Genomic DNA, 20,348 nt, shown 5'->3' on the forward strand with positions numbered 1-20,348 from the left:
AGCGCTCTCGGTCCAAAGCGCAGTTTTGCTGACGTAGTTTGGAACATGTGCCGCCTTTCCCATTTCCCGGGTGTTCTCAACCATCCCTCGCTGATTTCAATAAGCTCAGCCCGAATAAGGTCCTCCGAGCGCTCGTTCTTCGGTTCTTCCCAAGAGTTCTCGACGAATGACCATCGGCATGAAGAATGTTCCTCTCAGACACATGATAGAGCGAGGCGGAGCTGACGGTAGTGTAACTAGAAGTGTTACGAAGAAAGAACGCTGCCGGGGCAGGCATGAGGTTGAGCTGCTGTACCTATTCAATAACAATTAGAACATTTGTCGATGTCCGCCATTCGTCGAAAGACCTTGATAAGCCAGTTTGTGTGCACCATCTAAGATGAAGACTTAGCAGCATAGGCTACACCAAAGATACGATGATCGCGTAGAAGATAGGATGAGAGATACGAGTACCGAGATGCGGAGGCGACATAACGGCAGCATCGGACCTAGATGTGTAATAGGGAACGACCCAAAATGGACAATTACCGCGAATTTCCCTCAGTGGGCAAGTCGGCGCGCGAGCAACTTGCGTCAATGCCCCTCCGTTGTCTAAATCAATCGCGGTTCGCAAGCTTCGGCAACTCTTGGCAACGAGGACAACGAAGAGGAAGAGGCCTATCAAGCTCCTCTAGATCTTCGAACATGTGCCCACCTTCAATGTTCGCCTTTGTACTATCCGCATTTTCTGACCGGTGCTAAAGTGTATGATAGCTCGAGGCAAAGGCGCAAGCCAAAGACACCTGATCAGGCCTGTTCACCGTTATAAGCATCATCATGCTTCGACCAGGCAGTCATGATCAGCGTGCCAGCGATAGAGCTGGATATAAGGGTGCACTACACTCCTCCAGCCACGGGCAACAGCGAAACAAGTACAGTCACGATCCTCCACCCGGGTGCGGCGTACTCTGGCTTACCCTTTGCTCTCGCAGCGCAGAAGATCACACGCCTGACGGAGGGAGACCCGAGCGTGTTGTCTCTTGACCCAAGACGTCGCGGTGAGTTTTCAGACCGAACGTGCATCAACGGTTTTGTCTCTAATACCTAGAGATCCAGGGAAGATCGGCTTTCAAAAGCAGCCCGCTTCAGGGCGTAGAAGACCTTTCTGTTGACTTGTCGGGACTTTGCTGAGCTGGTCAAAGTACTATACCTGCATGCAAATCCGCTCCAATATTGCTCGTGAGCTCGCTGACAGTTGATGCAGTAAGAGACTGACTGCCCGTTTTATTTCTAGCTGATGGGACATCGCATGGGTAGATTTGTCGTGACGCACGATTGCGCTTCTTTAAGATGCTGGCGTTGTCGTTCCTTATGTCATCGAAGGTAAATGCGTATGAATATTTTCTGTGCCAGTTTTACAGGAGTAGGTTTTGCGATTGAGGCTTTGCCTCATATGGACACCCTACTTAACCATCCAACACCATAACAACAATAAAAATGGCACTTCTCACTGTGTATCAGTACGACTCACCTCTAGACTTCGATTTTAGACAAGGCACGCGGTTCAGAGAACTCGCCTTCGCTTTTCCGTCATGTCTAGTAGGACATTAATCCGATGGTATATACCAGGCAACCTCAGGCTCATTAGAGCGTGGTGGCACGAATACTCTTGGTAAGCGCTGTATAAGTCCCAATTACGATCTCAGCTAACCACAATGTTATCGGCCCTCATGCGTCTCCTGGATCATAGTTTGATGATACCCATTTAGCAACGTTGATTAGGTCTGCTTTCATTATGAAATCACCATGTTCGCCATTCAATAATGTTCTTACTCGTTAACAGGTGTAGGGAGCGCCGCAACGCTCACCCTAAACCGGTTGATTGGCACTGGGTAACCCCGGTAACGCTCGTTTTTCTTCTCATCGTTCTTCCTTTGGTCAGTGTAGTTTACGAAGAGGCTATATAAATTATACTCGCATCAAAAAGTGCTTTGTGATGTTCTTATGCGACCCTCTGCGTTCCGGCGCAGATAGATGTGCTTGAAAGAGCCACGTATAGTACGGCGTAGCCGAGTCCACAGTAGTCTTGCTCCAGAGTCCAGATCCTTCAACTCGCTCATAGCAACACAGCCACGCTAGCAGATCATAGCAAGTATTACCGACCAAATCCGGGTTGTGCCGGCCCCAACCATGTTCCATTTTGCGGGAGATACCGTGTTCCCTATTCTCAACCGCAAAATGTCTAACAGCGGGGACCAGAAAAAGCGACGCTACTGCATAGGTTATGCATCTTCTGGAAGATCTAAATGTAAAGGTATGCCAATATTGCGCCAGCTCGCCCTCGGCCTTCTCAGAAATATCACGCAGGTCCTCAACCATGCTCCGGTACGCAGCATTGTCAAGGTTTGGGTTGCATCCTCTAACGTAGGTGTAGGCACGACCATTATCAAAGGAGATCTCCGCATTGGCTCTCAATACAGTTTACCCGAGGGAAAGGCGGCGTTGTATGGGCATCACCACGTTCCTGCGACCCTGCGTAGCTGATATTTCTTGCACAGCTCATGGCGTCACTGGGGCTGCACAACACCGGAGGTCATCAACAACATCAAGAAAGCTCTCAAATCAGCTGATGATCTCGAAGGCTTTGAACAACTGAGAAAAGAGGATCAGGATCGCGTCCGTGACGCCTGGTTACTTGGCAAAATTTCCGATGGATCCGAAAATAAGGTCAGTTCATCAACTCTGGTGATGTTTTAAGCCTATTGAGTACGAAGCTCATTGTATATCAGGCTCATTTCGAACGAGCTACGACTGAAGACTTTTCGGACCTCATTAACGCTGTGAAGAGCGACGATAGCGACGATGAAGACTGCAAGAGCTTCAAGGCGGCCAGCGTACATAAGTCTTCTCGTAGAAGGGTGCGTTTTCTCTCCGTTTTTGAAAGCCACCCGGCTTGCACTTATGATCTACGTTCTCAGGTAAAATTTTCTACTGACGAAATAGCCTTTGGGGGTTCAAAGATCCAGACTTGTGATCCTCCTCCGGCGTTCACACCGAGGAAGAGGCTTCCTGTCAGGGTGGTTGCATCCGACGAGGTTAGTCATTCAACGTCGAGCACACCATGAGTTGACTGTACACCAGGTTCTGGGGGGTGGCAAAAGCGGGGAGATATGCAAGAATTGCGAGGTAAGTTTAATAAGTTAGAGACTTATTTGATATGCAACCAAATATGCACTAATGTATTCACAGTGCACGTCAAAAGCAGTACTTCCTCTTGTTCACACAAAGGAAACTATTGGCGAAGAGGTTGACAACACGTATCGGGCAAACGAGTCGAGCGGATCCATTATAAGCCTTCGAGGCCTAACCATATTTATGCTCATTTGCTTGTTCCATTGTTATATGTGCATATGTCGCTGTGATCGGCCTTGCTCAGGCTGAAACTTGTACCTATCAATGAACAAATAAGATCTGTGACTTGCGTTGTACAGTAGCCAGTCATTTTGTCTAGCAAGTGACCACACGAAAGCGTCGAAAACACTGAGCTTTTCTACATTCTCCTTGCTCGAGTTCCTTGTCTCGGGCAAGGGTCTCGGGTTACGGCGCATGGCGGTACTATGCGGCTGTGCGACACACAGCGTCTCGTGGACGAGCGCATCAATCACGGGTGTCTCAGACTCAGAATTCTACACCTCATCACTGCAAAAGCATGTATGCCTGATTATAATATTTGTACCCCGTACTTGATATGCTAAAATAATGTCCCTTTGACTTGATTTTGAAGTTATGTACCATGCACCTGGACCTGAAATGCGAAACCATGTTCACGATGACGTCAGGTGGCGTCGCTGTTTGGGGAGGGCTCCACCCCTAGCTAACAAACAAATGCAAATGTTGAACTTTAGTTGTCTCGCATTGTCTTTTCTTCCTCCTTGACATCCCTATCGACGTCTGCCATGTCATCCTTCTTTGTTTCCACCGCCTTCGCACCCCACGCCCCCTGCTCTCGCGTTATATGGCAGCTCTGGCTACAGGCGGCTTGACCTGTTAAGTACGTTCTCCTGCACCATGTGGACTCAATATTTACATTTCACCAGCGAACGCGACACTACTGCTACGACCCCCCTATGAATCTTCAACAACCGTACGTGTCTTTGTCCTCTCCGCCGACAGCCCATTCCTTCTTTCCACAACTCACAAGTAGACACCACCACTAGCGTGCGCAGTTCAATCCTCATGGGTAGGTGATCAAGAACCACTCCAAAACCAAAAGCACGTCCTCGACCACCTCTGCGTCTCCTCCGGTGCCGTTGCCGTCGGCAACTCCATGGGCGGCATGGCCGTGCTCGAGTGGTCCCTAGCACACCCCCAGGCTTCGTCCGGCACATCATCCCTGTTGCGACGCACGTGCGACGTCCGTGCGCCATTCGGCATGACGCATCTCCTGCGGCGAGGCCCAGCGGCAGAGCATCTACTCTGACCCGGGCTACGGTACGCATGGCCGCGCTGCTCATCTACCGCTCGCGCGATTCGTTCGAGCGTCGATTCAGGCGGCGCCCGCAGCAGCCCGCGATCGTGCCGAATGCGGGGGCAGGGGTGGGGGGCTGCAGCTTGTAGACGCGGACGCGGTGCTCGCGGCGCACAGCAAGGGGCACAATAATGCGTGCGAGCTCGCCACGCACATCCATGCTGCAGAGCTCATGATTCACTCGCCCGACGAGCACAACGGCTTCCTCGAGTTCGAGCAGATCAACAGGCGCCATGCGCTTCCTGCACCGCGAGTTTTCGGTGTACTACGCGAAGCCCGTGATACCGGAAGAGGAAGAGGGCGGGAGTACAACACCGTTCACGTAGGTTGACTCGATGGGCTGGTCGATGGGCTGGTCAAGCAAGGGGCTGATCCCGCCACAGGATGATCAACACCGTCATCGATGTGGGCAATCACGATTGAATGTGGCGGCACATTAAGGTCTTTGCGACCAGCACCGGCGTGCGCCGCACCTTTGCACTCGGTTTGCAGATTGCCCTTGCGGCGGGCAACGAGCAGAGGGAGTTCGCGTGGCCATGGCCATGCGCATCGCACGTGCAGGCACGCGCGCTTGCGAACCGCCTCGTCTGAATGGGAACCCGATGGACCACGTGCCCGCGAGCGTACCACAACGATGCTTACATCCTGATCAACTTCGACGGACACGCACCGCTCCTGTGCATGGGCACGCTCACGAAACGACTCGAACCCCGCCCGGAGGCCCCGATAGCGGCAGCAGTGTGAGACTGGAGGAGAGAGCGGATATCTACCTTGTTGGGTATGTCTTCGTTATTTCTCACTGTTTCGTTACTTACTTCCCTTATAATTTAGTTAGGGCCTACTTTAACCCCTTGCAATAGGCTAGTTGCGCGATAGGAGCCTCGATTGGCAGCCCCTGCCGCAGCGCTCAAGAACGGTAGCGTCCCCACGCACGCAGACAACTCGGATGATGACTGCAGCAGAGACTCTGCACCGCTGTGCTGCAGAATCTTCAGGCGGCGGGCAGTTGAGGGGTTGACCGTATTTCTGTGTAATGAGTAGACCAGTCACTTCCTGTGTTTATACATGAATATCATCGCGTTTGCAGTGAATTTTGCGTACTTTATTGTGTGATAATCATTGTATTCTACCATGAAAACTATTGGCTACGCGTTCGATCCTGCCTCGCCGTCTCGAAAATCATGTTCTTTTGACATGAGGAAAGTACACTGAATCCTGTCCATGACGAAGTGAACGCAATGCGCGTATATCCGCAACCTCATAGCCAACTAAAGTTTAGCTGGCACGGGCTGGCACAGATTCTAAAGCGCCTTGGATACACTAGGGGCAAACGCCGATATTTCCCTTGTTAATATTGATGGGAAAATGTGTCTAGTTGCAAAACTCCGCCAATAGCTTCCGTGGCGGACGAAATCCATCGGAGAACGTAAATTATCTAATGGCTTTTTAATCCAAAAATGGCAATGATAGAATGTTTCATTCCCCAATGGCTTTTCTAAGTGTTAGCCAAGCCCACAAAAGGAAATATCTTCCCATGACTTCTGTTCCCGAATATTCATTGTAGAATTTAACGTTCTTAAACAATTCTGTCATGCATTTCTAAACAGCCAATATTATAAATATGGATTATATTTTCACGATACCAAAACCCTTGGCGGTAGTTTTCCTCCTCTGAATTGTATCATCTCACATGATATCTGAGAAATATCTTTTATTTCCTCGTGCCTTCTCCACTCAGGAAAACCTGCTAGGGAACATAAACATTTCCATCCTCTTTCCGATCTAGCTGGTGGCCGGGGGCACAACACATCGATGCGACGGCACGACTTGGACTCGCAGGGCGCTTATTGGACGTGGGATAGCGCTGGGACGAAATTGATATGGCTGGCGCTTGGGCGGACCGGAATAGACCGGAATTCGGGCTCTGTGCCGAGCGCCGATCACTACGTCACGGAGCTCGATTGATCAATCGATCATGAGCTAGTCTAAGATCTGAGATCTGAGCGCTGTGACGCTGCTGCGAGCTGCTGCGACTGCAATGGGGAAAGGGTCCGTTCGCGTCATGCATCATGCCAGCTGCATGTGTCACGGAGTCAGCGGTCTAGAACAGCAGCCGACGGTAGATGGCAGTAGCAGGGAGATATGATGAAGCTAAGTATTTATTTTCTTATCATCTTGCTTTCCAACATCTCAGCATCGCGGCTACGCAGCAACCGACGGCACATGAACAATCATCCATTATCTCCCATTATCCCATCATCGTCACTACGATTACCCAGCAACGAAGGAGGAAGCTGCCAGTAGTGCAGCTAGACATTCCCGACTAACTACCCCTGTTACTTAATAGGCGACCTTCCATATCGAAGTATCAGTAACATCGCAACTTCCATGATGAGGCGGCTCGTGCACCCGAAGCTACGGTATCACTAAAATGTAGATAATTCATGATAATCATGTACAAGCCCAAGATCCAACAACTAATGTTTTTGGCACGTTACAAAGATAGGGGAGGTGTGAAGGTCGAGAGCTGAGAGAAGAAGCGGTCTCATGACTGAGAGTACGCTAACGGCCTCTAGAACGGCGCAGACCTCAAGAGCTAGATCCACGCCAATGCGATAGGAGAGATAGCGAGCGGGGCTGGTAAGCACTATTGTCATCCTCTATAGGTGTGGCAACACAAGAGCCAGAGTGTTAATGTCGCAAAGGTTGATCAGACGGCGACGGAGTTGCATTAGAACCGCGAGACGTGATTTATATGCTACTCATCAATGCGGAAGGGGAAATCGGAGGTGATGCTTTGAAGGCTTGTGGAAAGCGAGTTGGACGGTTGTTGATATCATTGTCTGAAAAGTTTTGTCACAGCCAACGTCCGTAGGCGCTCAATAGTGTTCGCACGGCCACCCCTATCTTCAACGAGCACAAACTTGCCCAAAGTTTGTGACTTGAGCTTGATGCCTTGCCTGACGCCACCGAGGAGCAACTGCACCGTCCGACCTCATTTCATCTTCTAATACATCAAAGCTTGCAGTTCGTGACTATTAGTGCTGGACGCAAACACCGTGGTCGATTACCGACAGCTCTCCTCATGAAACGACTCGCCACACCGTCGCCCAAGGGACACGATACAGCCATAGACATGAACCATAGATTCCACCTGCAAATGTAGTTTCTCTGAGAGATGGAATGTCAGAGGAGCGTTTGCCAGTCGAGGGAAAGGTAAGTATCGCTGGCTCGCATCAACGTAGATTGCCTTTTTACACACTGGCATGTGTACGAAGACTACGAAGACGCCAGAGTGTTCCATCCGATACTGGCCACCTTCGTTACCTCTCGTACCTCTTCCTACACCCTCCCCATCAACTCTTATGCAATTGATTCTCAGGATGGCGAATGTGCTCCACTCGAAATGAACGTCGAAACCCTCCCCTGCGCCCGCCACCGAGCCCTCACCTGAGCTTCAGATTCTCGCAGCACTTCGCAAAAGATCCGATACCGTGTCTCCCCTAGGCAGACCCTATATCAGAAGATAGTCGTTCTTGATATTCTGCACTTCCTCTGAGCACTCTGAACCCACCCCTTAGCCTGCGTTCCGCCGCCTCGAGTAGCTCTAGCCGCACTGCTTCAAAGCGAAGACTCTCGACAGATACTCATGACCAGAACACTGTCCCTGCTCCTCATTCAGCTAAGGGACCTGCACAGTGGCAGAAGCGTCGCAAGGTTATCACTCATGCTATAGACCTGGGATCTTTCTGAGAACGACACTTCTCCTGATGGCGGGAAACCCTTTGACCGCAAGATCACCGCCTTGGAGAGAGTCCACGAGATCACTACGGAGGAAGAGTGGACACTCGCAGATCTACTGTATAATCTCTGTATCCCGGAAACTCGACAGTCGAATCTCTACAGCGCTGGACTTCAGCAATGGGTCTCCTACTTTTCCGAGGAGATCACCTTGAGCTCACTTTCGGCGAGGTTCCTCGCCTGCCTCATACGACACCCATACGGCGTCTTGCGAGATGACGAATACAAGGTATGACACGAAGGTCGCGACTCGCGACACAGGGAAGAGAGGGTTGAACAAACGGGCGTGGGCGTTCGGAAAACCGCGCGAGCGAATGTTCGCGAACACTTCTTATGGCGGTATGGCGCTAAACGTTCACGCGACCATGCACTAAGCAGTTAAGGGGAGAAGACGTAAATAGAGTCAAAGCAACGTGGTGAACGTTCTGAACCCCAGCCCTAGCTTCGAGGCTGCTCCTTGTTCAGAACTTTCACCGTCTCCGAGCGTACTGGACTTGCCTAGCTTCTTCCTCCAGCAGATACAAACTCTTGCCGTGAGCTATCGTCCCTCCACACACGCTTTAGCTTCCTATAGACTCGGACCTTCACTCCATGTCGGCAATACCCACGTCATCTCGAGAGGAAGACGCTCGAATTGTCACGACGATGGTGTTCGATGAGGACCAAATGGTGCGCTCCCAACCCCAGTAACTTGCAGGCATAGTCTGATAGAGAACATCATGTAGGTATCTCCTCCGTCTGCCTCGTCTGAACGAGGGGTTGCCGAGGTTCTCACGGCTGTGTGGTCCGATGAGGATCAATCGGTGCGTGTCTATCACCAAACTTAGCTGCAGACAACCTCATTGGAGAGCGGACTTGGTTAGGTGTGTGAGCTATCTGAGCCGTCTGAAGAAGACAGCATGGAACTTCTGTCGGTGATCATATCCGATGAGGATCGATCGGTGCGTCTATAACATGAAAAACTGACAGAAAAGTCTCATGGAGAGCACCGGGCAGGTATCTTCATCTTCTGGTTCGTCTGAACAACCTGAGGATGGCGCTCAACACGCCACTACGACGGTCTCCAATGAGGGTCTATTGGTGCGTTTCTAGCACAATATTAGCACACGTAGTCTGATAGAATAAACTATATATCTATAGCTCACCGTTCTTGACAAATCCGAATTTCCCGACGTCAAATCACTTATCCCCATGATCGACCTCACTCTCAACATGTATATACACAATGCAATACCGACTCACTTGATTCATATACCAACAAGGCGGCTTGCTAGGAAGGACTTCATCTTCAATTACTTCCGTGCTTCCGTCCACGAAGACGTCGCATGCGAGGTTATGGCGTTTATGGAATCGGAAGATGCCATTTATAAGCGTTACTCAGCTGCCTTTGCATTTGAAAGAGTTCAGCTTGATCCCATAATCCGAAACACTGTTACATATACGACATTATCGCATCGATGGGGTGAAGAAGAACCAGCATACTCTGTAGCAGGCACTCTTGAGGGCCAGGGACCCGGATACGAAAAGCTGGACCAATTCCTGAAAGCAAGCATGGATAGAGGTATTATGTTTGCCTGGGCGGATACCTGCTGTATCGACAAAGGCAGTAGCGCCGAGCTCGACGAAGCAATCCGGTCGATGTTTCACTGGTACGAGAATTCGACCCTTTGCCTTGTTCACTTGGCGCAAACCAGCGGATATGAAGACATGGACAGAGATGAATGGTTCGAGCGTGGGTGGACACTACAGGAGCTCCTTGCCCCTCCACGCGTCAAGTTCTTTGACAAAAATTGGATTCCCCTTACTTGTCACGCAAATGACAAGTCGTCCCGCCGCAATGTTAGTCGGGAGCCTTCCGTCGCTTGGGCGAAGAGATGGGACTTGCACGGGATCAATACCTGGAACAACTTGGAGCACTTCAATTATTATACCTGTCATTCTCCGGAAATCAATGCTCAGCAACTCATTCAGAAGATTTCTACTATAACAGGTATCAGCGAACAGATTTTCATAGGTACATCACAATCAAACGCTATCTTCAGCGTACCAATCAATGAAAGGATAGCATGGGCTACCTATCGCTTCACGACCCGAGTGGAGGATGCAGCATACTCTCTGATGGGTATGATGAGAGTCAGCATACAGACGGCATATGGAGAGGGATGGGGAAAATCCTTTCGACGGTTGTTCGAAGCCATCGTGCAAGAAGGGACCGATCCATCCGTGTTGTTTTTCCGCGGCATACACTGGCCCAGTGCACCGCTTGATTATCGCGACAAAACCATACCTTTCCAGTGGTCCAATTTTCGCAACTACGCATATCTTCGGCATCTTCAGTCATCCATGACGTTACGTCCGGGAAGTATCTGCATCACAGCTGTGATTCTGGCGCTATCCCCCCCGGTCTACGATTTTGACACTCTAAGCTTCACTTGCCCTACCCTCAATGGCGCTGCTATAGCTGTTCACCCCCACAGTCGGCTGCTTCGTCTCCGTGACTGGGAAAGGCCCTGGAATCTCGCAGTCATCACCTACCATCCTATTGAAGGAAAATCCAAAATAGCTCTACCACCCACCGTTGTCGGTTATCTTGTCGATTCCCAGAGTCCCCCAGGGAAAGATCACTTCAATAGGCTTAGAGAACAACGACCTAGAAACACTGAATTAGGAGCATGGCAGCACGTTGGCGAAATTCAAGACATGTCCGACCTCGCATACGATATAATTTCTCCCATCATGGCTGTAGACATTCCTGGGGGAAAGCCCGACTCTTGTTTCCTTGTTGATGCCGAACGTTGCAAATGTCAAGACATATACATTTCTTCGGCTGAACTCCCAGGTACTTACTGGCGCGATTCCCACAGCGATCCGTGGGACTCACTGACCTACATCAAGAAAAACTAATCCCCAATAGAAGACGACGTGTGAGGATAAGAGCCGTCTAGAAATGTGTTACATAGGAAAAATAAAAAATAGATATTCCTTGATTGAGAATCCTACCGATGGTACTACGTGCCTATACGACTGTAGGATCAAAGTATTATCGATTATTGCGTGAAACGCGACATGAGCATGAGTACTTACTTGAGTCTTTGTATTTAGCTGGCGCGCCGAGCGTTATCCCTGCCAACTTGACACTGCACGTGTTCATGGAATCCGCGAATGAAAGCTACCTCACCTGCATCAACGCCGGCAAGATAAAGGTCCCTCAGAGCGTGCGCGCGCTCAAGCCGAGTATTTTCGGCAATCACATAGGTGGAAGATCAAAACGATGAATAAGTTTAGTCCGGGCAGGTCAAGCTGCCGCTTGACGTATGGGACGATGTGACGCGCAAGTGGCTCGAGGAGCGCTACGTCCGGGCGAGGTTGCGTCTGCATGAGATAAAGGGGAGAGTGCACTGTACTTCTATTGAGCATCTATCTTATATGTATTCTTTCACTTACTATATGATACGCGCACGAGGTGATTCTAAACTTACACTCAAGTCCTCGAGTACCAGGGAGATTTGTAGCCTCCCTTATGACATGTGTTTGACAAAGGGGCGTGATGCTGGAGGATACTTGTCGATATGTTCCCGGCTTTTGCGCTCTTGGAGTTCGTCGTGTTTAACCCAAGTCTAACTCGAGTCTAACGGTCCTTTCAGGTACGCTGACGCCGTGGGAACAATCATGGTTCTACCCGCCCCCAGGGACAAAATCTTCAAGCTCCGCTTGCATGAGACCTATCAGGACACATCTCGAGGTGTCTATTGATGATCAAATCACCTCAGATATGCAGCTCGAAGCTTCTTCAGCAGGCGAGTCGGACGGAAGGCCACCGCTCTTATGCTCACGACTCCTTAGCATTTTCGACGAGGACTACGGACCAGCAACGAAACTACACATATAAGCCCAGCTTCGTAAAACCTTGGACTGAAAGGACGGGCCTGCCACATGTGCTCGCTCTGCTTCTCTGCCTAGACTTGAACATGTGAGGATGCTCATACTCTCTACTCTTGATCTTCAGGAAAAGGACGATCATCCGAAATCGAGCGCTCATCGTCCGTCTGGCAGCGATCACTGGAATGGGACGAAGGCTTGCATTATCGATATCTTGGCAGTCTTATTCCCAGCAGCTGTCTTGCCGAGTGCCGTGTTGAGCGACGGCCAACTGAGAGGCTGCGCCACCGATGGGTCTCGGAGGTGTTCGGACAGCACTTTGCTCTGTAATATCGCTCGTCCGGGCCTTGAGGCATGTGGACAGTTCTAATTATGACCTGGAACCTACTCTACCATATCCCACTTACCTGTGTGGCTTTGACCAGGGATGAGCCGCTGAATTGCTCTCTGGAATACACTTAGTGCTGATCAGTCACCGATACTGCATTCACTACTTTTCCTCAGCTCGGAGCCCTTGTGTCGGGTGAAAGGGGCTTTGATCCGATACCCTTACTGAGCGTTCTCATTGAATGGTCCCCAAGGTAGTGTATTCGAGTTGTGCGACCAGTTTGTACCTATCCTCAGTCTATCCGCCATAACTCACCAGATGTCTAGAGACTACGCCTTGGATGGCGTCTTTGTCGGTCTCATCTTAGCTCTTGCTGCCGACACAATCAGCATAGGTAACCCAAGTCGTCAGGATTCCGTGTCTGTACTGCCGGGCTTCTGCTGATGGGCCTGTCATCAAGATCATTAATCATTGGTAGCACAGCTAATAAAGTGCGCATTCTTCCGCGTGAGAAGTGCTCCCCTTATTGGTGGGTCGTGCTTCTGGCGAAACTTGTATCCGGTCAGCACGGTCGATATTCTGCTGCTGATTGACAATGCATACTATTGCGGGTGACCTATCTTTCTCTCTTTTTGTTTGTGATCTCATTCGCGAGATTTACATGAAGAGCAAACATCAAATAACATGCATCGAGTTCTTTCTAGAGCCTCGCCCAAGTTGGTAAACTCATAAGTGAACGGAGGTGAGAGCAATGTGGAAAATATGGCCGCATTCTTGTTGAACCTCACCCTTTACGAGATGAGTTCCTCCTAGCAGAACGACGGTAGCACAAGCTGATTGTTTTGCCAGAAGTTGGGGCCTGAAGCTGAAGAGTGTTTGAATTGATCAGGGCGCGGTGAGGAGCAAACTCATGGAGGGTCGGTTCTTGTGTGTTACCGTCAATAACAAAAAAGGGATATGTATGTGCTCCCCTCGGGGATACGAAGGTTTAGGGCTCCTTTGAGAGGAAAACCCTCCCGTCCGCGGTTTTTCTTCACTTCAAACAGGTACAGAGGACACGGAAATGATGCTCCAGCTCCTCAAGAACGTGCTTGACACGCCAACTGGGCGGTTCATTGAATTCAATCTCGACCTCTCTCACCCCAGAGTTAGGCACGTTAAGAAGCGACATGGCTTTCTCGTGCTCTTATTGGCGGCCTTCTCGAACTCGGGATGCCCAGACAACAAAGAAGTTCTATCGACCGCCGGAAACACATGTTTGGGATGGCTATTCTTGTCACGTCCGCTCTCACTCCATAATGATTTCTTCGCACTCGCGCAACGAGGTCCACCCGCACATTTCTTGTCATACATGATTTCATTCGTGCTCGGGTCCCATTTTCGCGTCAAGTACGCTGTGTACTCCACCTCAGTTTGTTAAGGAGATTTTTCATCGTGCCTAGGGCGATCAGACGGATAATGATTTCGCCAGTTTGCACCAATGCATTGTTCTGAAGTTGATCTTTGCTGACTTCCGAGCTCGCAGATTCATATTAGTGCTCTTACCGCTCACATTCCGGACGTACAGAATCATTGGGCGCACTCAGGAATAGGCATGCGATATGGTTTTGCCACATGTTATGTTGTCAGAGTGTGACACACTACGGAGTTGATATGTTGGTGTCGAATTCCGACCGGTAGGTAGTAATTTATAGTGCAAGTATACCGGGGCCCTGATAGCACCAGAGCAAGGTCTTTTGGTCCTTGTCGTCCTATGGCGCAACGCGTCTCTCATATCACCTTTTAGAGAATTGACTTTGAACCATCAGATGACTCCCAGGTCAGGATCTCTCGGTGCAGCCCCAGGGCCTAGACGGGGATTGCACAGAGGTGCATGCGGTACCGGAGGGTTCATCGGTGTGTTCTATTTCCACAGCTCAGCTCACTCCACCAGGATTCACCGAGCACATGTGTGACTTTTCCGCGAGCCTTCGACGGCTCATTGCCCTCTGTATGGGTGCTTGTACCGAGCTCGTAAACGTATAAAGGCTGGCCTGGTTTTCGAACAACAATCCTCATCAGCCTCAGTCGACCTCGATAACTCCCAGCTTTTCAAAGGAACACTCCCAAGAAACCCATTCTCGTTCACCATGCGTTTCTTCAGCACTGTCTCTATCGTCTGCACCGCGGCGCTCGCTGCTTTCTCCGTCGCAGTTCCTGTGGCTGAGGACAGCAAGGTTGTTGCTCGGCAGTCGACCACGTCGATCGCGGCCATCTTCAGCTCCGCGTTCACTGAGATTGCCCCGCTCGCTCAGTCTCTCAGTCAGTATTTGACCAATATCCCTCGATGCATGCTGACGCGTCGATCTTTTTATTGCATGTCGTTGCCTCTGTCAATCAATTTACGTGCAGTCTACCTTAACTCCGGGAACGCGACGCAGGCGAACATCACGCCTATCATCTCGCAGATCTCCGCGCCGCTCAACAACGCGCTCGGCTCGGTCAACGGCCTCAAGAGCCAGGGTGTCTCCCAGAACGAGCTCCTCCTCTCCGAGGATGGCTCCGAGATCCTTTCCGTCGGCGCTCTCGCCGCGCTCATTGCCGCCGATCTCGTTGTACGTGTCTTACTCAATTCTCGCCTTCCAAACAATAAGCTTACAATGTGTTTTCTGTTTTAGCTGCTCTTCAAGGCCATCGGTGTTGTCCTCGCCATTGTTGGTGCTGACTTGCTCGCAATCCTGATCCCGCTCCTGTACGCCGTCGGGTGAGTAGGCTTCATATATCACTCGACAATACCGTTCCTGACACACTACCACAGAATTCTGGTCTACAAGATCCTCTTCGTCGTCCTCGGTCTCGTCAGCGGCCTGCTCTTCGCTCTGACCCCTCTCCTCAGCAGCATCGTCGGTGTCCTCGACACCCTAGGATTGACTGTCCTCCTCCTCCTCCTGGCCCTCTAAGCGCTACCACCTGGCAGCGCCTAGCGAACACGTCCGCGCTAGCTAGTTGCAAGCCTCGTCGGGATGCTAGCGCGAATGAGCTCGTGGGCCTACTAAATGCAGGATTAACGACTAGCTTTCATGATCCTTGCCACGTTTGAAGTTCAATTAGGGTTTGTTTTTAGTTTATGAAGTTTCTTCGTGTAGAAAATGTGTACGTTCTTAGGGTACTAGTCTACGTGTTCTTCATAGAACACGTATAGAACACGTGGAAAAAGTTCTTCGGGCCTTGTAAATGATGGGTGTAAACTTGTGTGTAACAATACATTGTTTGTCTCTGTTTTCTTCGAGGAGCTCGTGAACCAAACCCGTGGCGTCGTTATCGTAAAACGAAACTCTAAACCTTGGTTGCCCAAGTTCGTGCATTGACAAATCGCGGCTTGGGAGAACCCAAATTCTTCCGTTGGCCGATACCTCTGGGACTTTATTCGCGCCACAGTCCGTATTGGGCAAGCACGCGTTGAGGTTTGCGAGGGAGACTACTGACGCTTATGCGACCTGCGGATCGTCACGAGATTATCAGCGTTGCAAATGTCACAAGTCAGAAGCAGCCACTTATGCTCAATATCGTCACGAACAGAATAATATAGATTGCACGCCAATCATTCCCTATATATATACTCCGGAAAGTAGATACTAAATGGCCGTTGAAGTAAACGACCAGACGGCAACTAATTCCATTTGATGAAGCCTCCAAAAAGCCCAAGAAAAAAACATTGCATCATAGTTAGTTAGGCACCTTGCCAACAAACGGGTTGAAGTTATAGTAGTCGCAGCCCGATTGCTTGACATACACCGAGCCGTAACCATCGAACACTTTGTTGCCGTCACGGCTCACCTCGATGTACGGGATCTGCGCGTCCTCGACCGGGAACGGAACATAACCCATCGAGAGGCCGGCAGGCGCGCTCCAGTTGGTCTCCTGCGAGCCAATCGCGAGGGTGAGAGTCGCAGGCGACCCGAGCATTGCGATTGCAAAGACGGCGTCTGCGGGGAAGTCGGCGTTGCGGGGGCGGGTGCCAGTGCTGCAGGTTATGTCCTTGGGGAAGGCGCGATACCAGAAGACGACCTCCTCGTTCTACCATGCTTTGTTAGTAGCGCTCGGAAGTGGGCATAACAAATAATGACACATACGGAAATGGTGGGCTGGTTGCCGGTCTTATACCACGAGATGTAGTACTGGGCAACATCACGCCATGCTGCGTGGTCGAAGCCGTTGACATAGAGAGGTGCCTGGGTGCCGATGTCCACCTGACCCAAGCGAGATGAGCAATGGACAACGATGACATTATTTAACCTTCGACTTACGTTAGGGTTGATATCACCGATATAGTGCGATTCGGGGTAGTCGTTCCAGGTTACTTCCTAGACCATGAGAATGCAGTACGATTATTAATAGTGGGTGGTAGCGCACCGATCTCGACGATGTCAGGCTGGACCTGCAAGGCTTGCTGCCAGCGGTAGTCCCAAAGAGTGTCGCTGTACTCGACCCAGTCGCCGAGGTTGTCGAGGTTCTTAAACTGCCACGGCGACACAGCTGTGACGGATAAAGTCAGAAACCCAAGATTTTAGCACGTCAGGAATGACACTCACCCATGATGTAAGGACCCCCACGAGACTGAGCTGCGGCCTGGTACGCAACGTCCGTGTCGGTGGTCAAGTTGGTACCGACATCATTAGGCCAAGACCACCAATTGTAGAATCCGTCAATAGATGGGAACGTGGACAGCAAGTTCGAGGCCTGTGACGGGTCGCGATATGACGTGAATGCGGGCGCGAGCGCGATGTCGATGCCCTGGCCGGAGAGAGTGCTCTTTACGCTTGACCAGAACGAGTCGCCGTAGCTCTCGCCTGAGTAGGTCGACACGAGGACCTTGCTGTTGTAGTGGAATGTGCTCGAACTTGATGCGTACTGCGCAACGATGCCCGCGATCGTGTTGGCGTCCCACGTACTGGTCATGTCAAACGAGTAGAATAACTGGAAACCCACTTGCTCCGCGGCCGCGTATGCGTACCCGAGCTGAGGGTTGACTTCATAGTCATTACCAGCCATGTTCAGGGCTACATGTGTGACAGATGTTGAGCTTCGACCTCAACTCCAGTCATCATACTGACGTACCGAAACCATCAATACCAATATTCTTGGCAGTTGTCATGTCGTTCACCCAGTCACTCTGCGAATACGAGTAGGAGTTCTGCGCCTGGAGGTTCAGAGGCGGCCCCACTTGAGTTGCTGTTTCAAGTCGCGAATAAAAGAGAAGCACTCACCATGAAATGTGCGAAAACATACTTGGCACTCGCCATGTTCACCGCACAAAGAACGGCGGCGACACTCAAAGCCGCCAGAGGAATCATGATCAGCGTCGAAGTTACGGGTGTGAGTGAAGTAGAGGTCTTGATACTTGTCAACCTACCCGTTCACAGTGCCTTTATATGCAGCTCTATGCTAAGGCTGACCTGGACCAGGTTTCAATGGCCGAGACTAACGAGTTCCTGAAAGCTGGCATACCAGGTGGCTGCAGTCGATGTGAGATTGATGTGAGAGAATGGTGACGAGTCGCCAGCGAACGTAAGGCCCCTACGACTTTGCCAGGGGAACTGAATAAAGCAACGAACTTCCTGAGGTACCAGCATCTACTCCGAGTCGGGGGTAGTGATTGATTTGGACGGTTCGCCCGGACAGGAAACGTCATATATGATGGTGATCGTCACAGCTGAACGATAATCGATCGGGGTGCACCGGGGTTGCAGAAGTCCAAAAATTCGTCGGCTGATCATGTGCATGACTCGGAATAGTGGAGGATATTAGTGAAAGTCATCTCAACTGAGTAATTCGGCACACACCCCACTCAGTTTCTTGCTTCACACACACGCTCGTAGGGAGCAAAAAACATGGGACAGCAATTAGCGCTATGAGCAGATGGCTGAATGAGCTTCAGTAAAATAACCGGAACAGACAACATATAAAATGTGAAGATCAATAAGGCAGATGAAGTTGATGACGGCGGCGATGTATGTGAAGCCTGACTTATGATTTGATGCGAGTATAAGAGATAAATATAAGTAGTACAGTGCTTGAAGAAAATTACGCACCACCCAACGACACAGCTTCACTTACTCGAGCGAGGACGGCTGAGTACGATTCTAGGTTTCCATGCTTTCGCACTACTACTAGGTATCGACCAGTAAGTGTTCATGAAACCAGTCCGTGAATGAACTCTTGCTCATGGAGCATCATGGCATGCAGTTTCTCCATGAAGGGAAGCAGAATTGAGGGGCGTAAGCTGGCATGAGCATAAAAAGGGGATAGTAACCACCGAACAGGTCCGAGCTCCACAGAGAACTGAGCTCGATGACCTTGACGGCGAACTCGCGACGCGGCTGGATCATGGCGTGCGTGTTCAGGCCGCTGCCATACCACAGCAGTCGGTATACCACATCGTGCTACCAACCAGTCCACCAGGCACGCTTGATCTTGTCATGCACGAGACAGAAGCACGGGGACCAGAGTCTTATGGGTGACACGTTGAATGAGAAGACGGCGATGATACAAAGGACAGCGTGCGAATTATTGCACGGCTTGAGGCGCCGAGCCACTGCCAGCAAAGTTAGGGACAACTTTGGCTACGAATAGAGATGTTGTTATGCACCCGAAACTTCAAGAGGCCAACAAAACCAGCAAAACCCAAGAAGTGAGCAATGACGGCAGCAACGACCGAAACAAACGTCGGGGACCTTGCGGCTGAGCATCAGACCAAGGAAAGAAGAGACTAGGACCAGCACCAGCTAGTAGCATTAGTGGTACTACCTGCCACATTCAACACCACACCTTTCCGGGCCAGAACACAATAAATCCAAAATTTGATAATGGTGACTCCACACCATCAGACCGAGGGAAGTGAAAGCGATGCGAGCGGGAAGGCTGGGAGGAAGTCTACCAGTGAAATCAACCAGTGCTTTCGGACAATGCCTTGACGAATGTGTCGACTGGCGTGTCGATAGAGGAAGCAACATCCGACCGCATAGCGTCAACCACCGCGCGGAGCATCTCTTCGTTTATAGAGACAACCAATCAGGTATCTTCTTCTCAACGCCGCTCATTATCGTCCGCAAGAAATGGCAGTACTCGATCTGCAAATTGCGGACGTGAGTTACCATGGCACGTCAAGCGTATGAACGTCCCGTGGACCTGTGTTCGATAATAAAGTCGCGGAAAAAGAGCTGCTGAAAGTTCAACAAAGACACAAGAAACAATGTCGAGCCCGAGGATGGAGAACCAGACGTAGATGAGATACGAGGTCCAGAACGCCATACGACGGAAAGCAGAGTGATCAAGGCCCAGATAACGAGATAGATGCCAAGATCGGCGAAGCGAGAGAATAGAGTGCTGAACAAGGTACACGTAGGGGCAACCTACGTACTGTAGCATCGGTGCAAGCCCGTTGGACCTCGAGCTCCCGCTGACGGAGTCGTTGTGCATCTCAGCGGAAATTCGTCGAAGAGGGGGGAGCGTGACAGGAATCGAATTCCGCAACATTGGATCCAGCTGCAGTCAGGTTCAAGGCTACACTATCCATTCATACTACCTGGTATACAGACTAGTGAAGGTGGTATTCAAGTTATGGCTAGCATAAGAAAGGGTCAGGAGAAAGCCCAGAAGGGTGATCTATGAGACGCCCAGGTCAAAGAGGGCGTGCGTTCTAGAAATTTGGACCTTATTATGTGAAGATAACAAGCATCTAGATAGGTGCATTAGTCGTCGCTCGTAGATTTGAGGAATGGGGAGTTAGTTGGCCGAGTTAGAAGGGTAAACGTTAGGCGGATGGGGGGCTACCGGCAAGGTTGAACGTGAAAG

At 50.6% G+C, this 20,348-nt stretch overlaps 6 protein-coding genes across 6 annotated transcripts; 4 read left to right on the forward strand and 2 right to left on the reverse strand.

Annotated features, from left to right (window-relative positions):
• Positions 1-811: 811 nt before the first annotated feature.
• On the forward strand, positions 812-1,087 carry CONPUDRAFT_57043 (uncharacterized protein; the record flags this gene model as incomplete). Its single annotated transcript, XM_007770827.1, has 1 exon — positions 812-1,087. A coding segment is annotated over one exon (276 nt), but the record flags the coding sequence as incomplete, so codon positions are not given.
• Positions 1,088-2,409: 1,322 nt separating this feature from the next.
• Positions 2,410-2,691, forward strand: CONPUDRAFT_27558 (uncharacterized protein; the record flags this gene model as incomplete). Its single annotated transcript, XM_007770771.1, has 2 exons — positions 2,410-2,480; positions 2,538-2,691. Coding segments are annotated over 2 exons (225 nt in total), but the record flags the coding sequence as incomplete, so codon positions are not given.
• Positions 2,692-9,652: 6,961 nt separating this feature from the next.
• CONPUDRAFT_57251 (HET-domain-containing protein) lies at positions 9,653-10,537 on the forward strand (the record flags this gene model as incomplete). The annotated part of the gene is made up of 2 exons (XM_007770836.1): positions 9,653-10,147; positions 10,268-10,537. Coding segments are annotated over 2 exons (765 nt in total), but the record flags the coding sequence as incomplete, so codon positions are not given.
• A 3,332-nt stretch (positions 10,538-13,869) lies between these two features.
• Positions 13,870-15,714, forward strand: CONPUDRAFT_144460 (uncharacterized protein). The gene is made up of 5 exons (XM_007771116.1): positions 13,870-14,191; positions 14,335-14,411; positions 14,907-15,109; positions 15,173-15,258; positions 15,313-15,714. Exons 1-5 carry the CDS (start codon positions 14,130-14,132, stop codon positions 15,452-15,454), a joined length of 570 nt encoding a protein of 189 aa, XP_007769306.1. The 5' UTR covers positions 13,870-14,129; the 3' UTR covers positions 15,455-15,714.
• Positions 15,715-16,082: 368 nt separating this feature from the next.
• CONPUDRAFT_125072 (glycoside hydrolase family 71 protein) lies at positions 16,083-17,797 on the reverse strand (the record flags this gene model as incomplete). Its single annotated transcript, XM_007771117.1, has 7 exons — positions 16,083-16,571; positions 16,628-16,744; positions 16,802-16,854; positions 16,908-17,030; positions 17,087-17,554; positions 17,613-17,694; positions 17,762-17,797. 7 exons carry the CDS (start codon positions 17,795-17,797, stop codon positions 16,221-16,223), a joined length of 1,230 nt encoding a protein of 409 aa, XP_007769307.1. The 3' UTR covers positions 16,083-16,220.
• Positions 17,798-18,727: 930 nt separating this feature from the next.
• Positions 18,728-18,913, reverse strand: CONPUDRAFT_57577 (glycosyltransferase family 48 protein; the record flags this gene model as incomplete). The annotated part of the gene is made up of 1 exon (XM_007770864.1): positions 18,728-18,913. A coding segment is annotated over one exon (186 nt), but the record flags the coding sequence as incomplete, so codon positions are not given.
• Positions 18,914-20,348: the final 1,435 nt, after the last annotated feature.

This window comes from Coniophora puteana (genome assembly GCF_000271625.1).
Source record: "Coniophora puteana RWD-64-598 SS2 unplaced genomic scaffold CONPUscaffold_7, whole genome shotgun sequence".
NCBI lineage: Eukaryota > Fungi > Basidiomycota > Agaricomycetes > Boletales > Coniophoraceae > Coniophora > Coniophora puteana.

Excerpts from the sequence above, each read along its gene's own strand:
- CONPUDRAFT_144460 (XM_007771116.1), top strand. The coding sequence starts at position 14,130 with ATGTTATGTTGTCAGAGTGTGACACACTACGGAGTTGATATGTTGGTG. Across the intron at positions 15,110-15,172 it reads TCATTGCCGCCGATCTCGTT|CTGCTCTTCAAGGCCATCGG; the intron begins GTACGTGTCTTA and ends TTTCTGTTTTAG. Across the intron at positions 15,259-15,312 it reads CCGCTCCTGTACGCCGTCGG|AATTCTGGTCTACAAGATCC; the intron begins GTGAGTAGGCTT and ends ACACTACCACAG.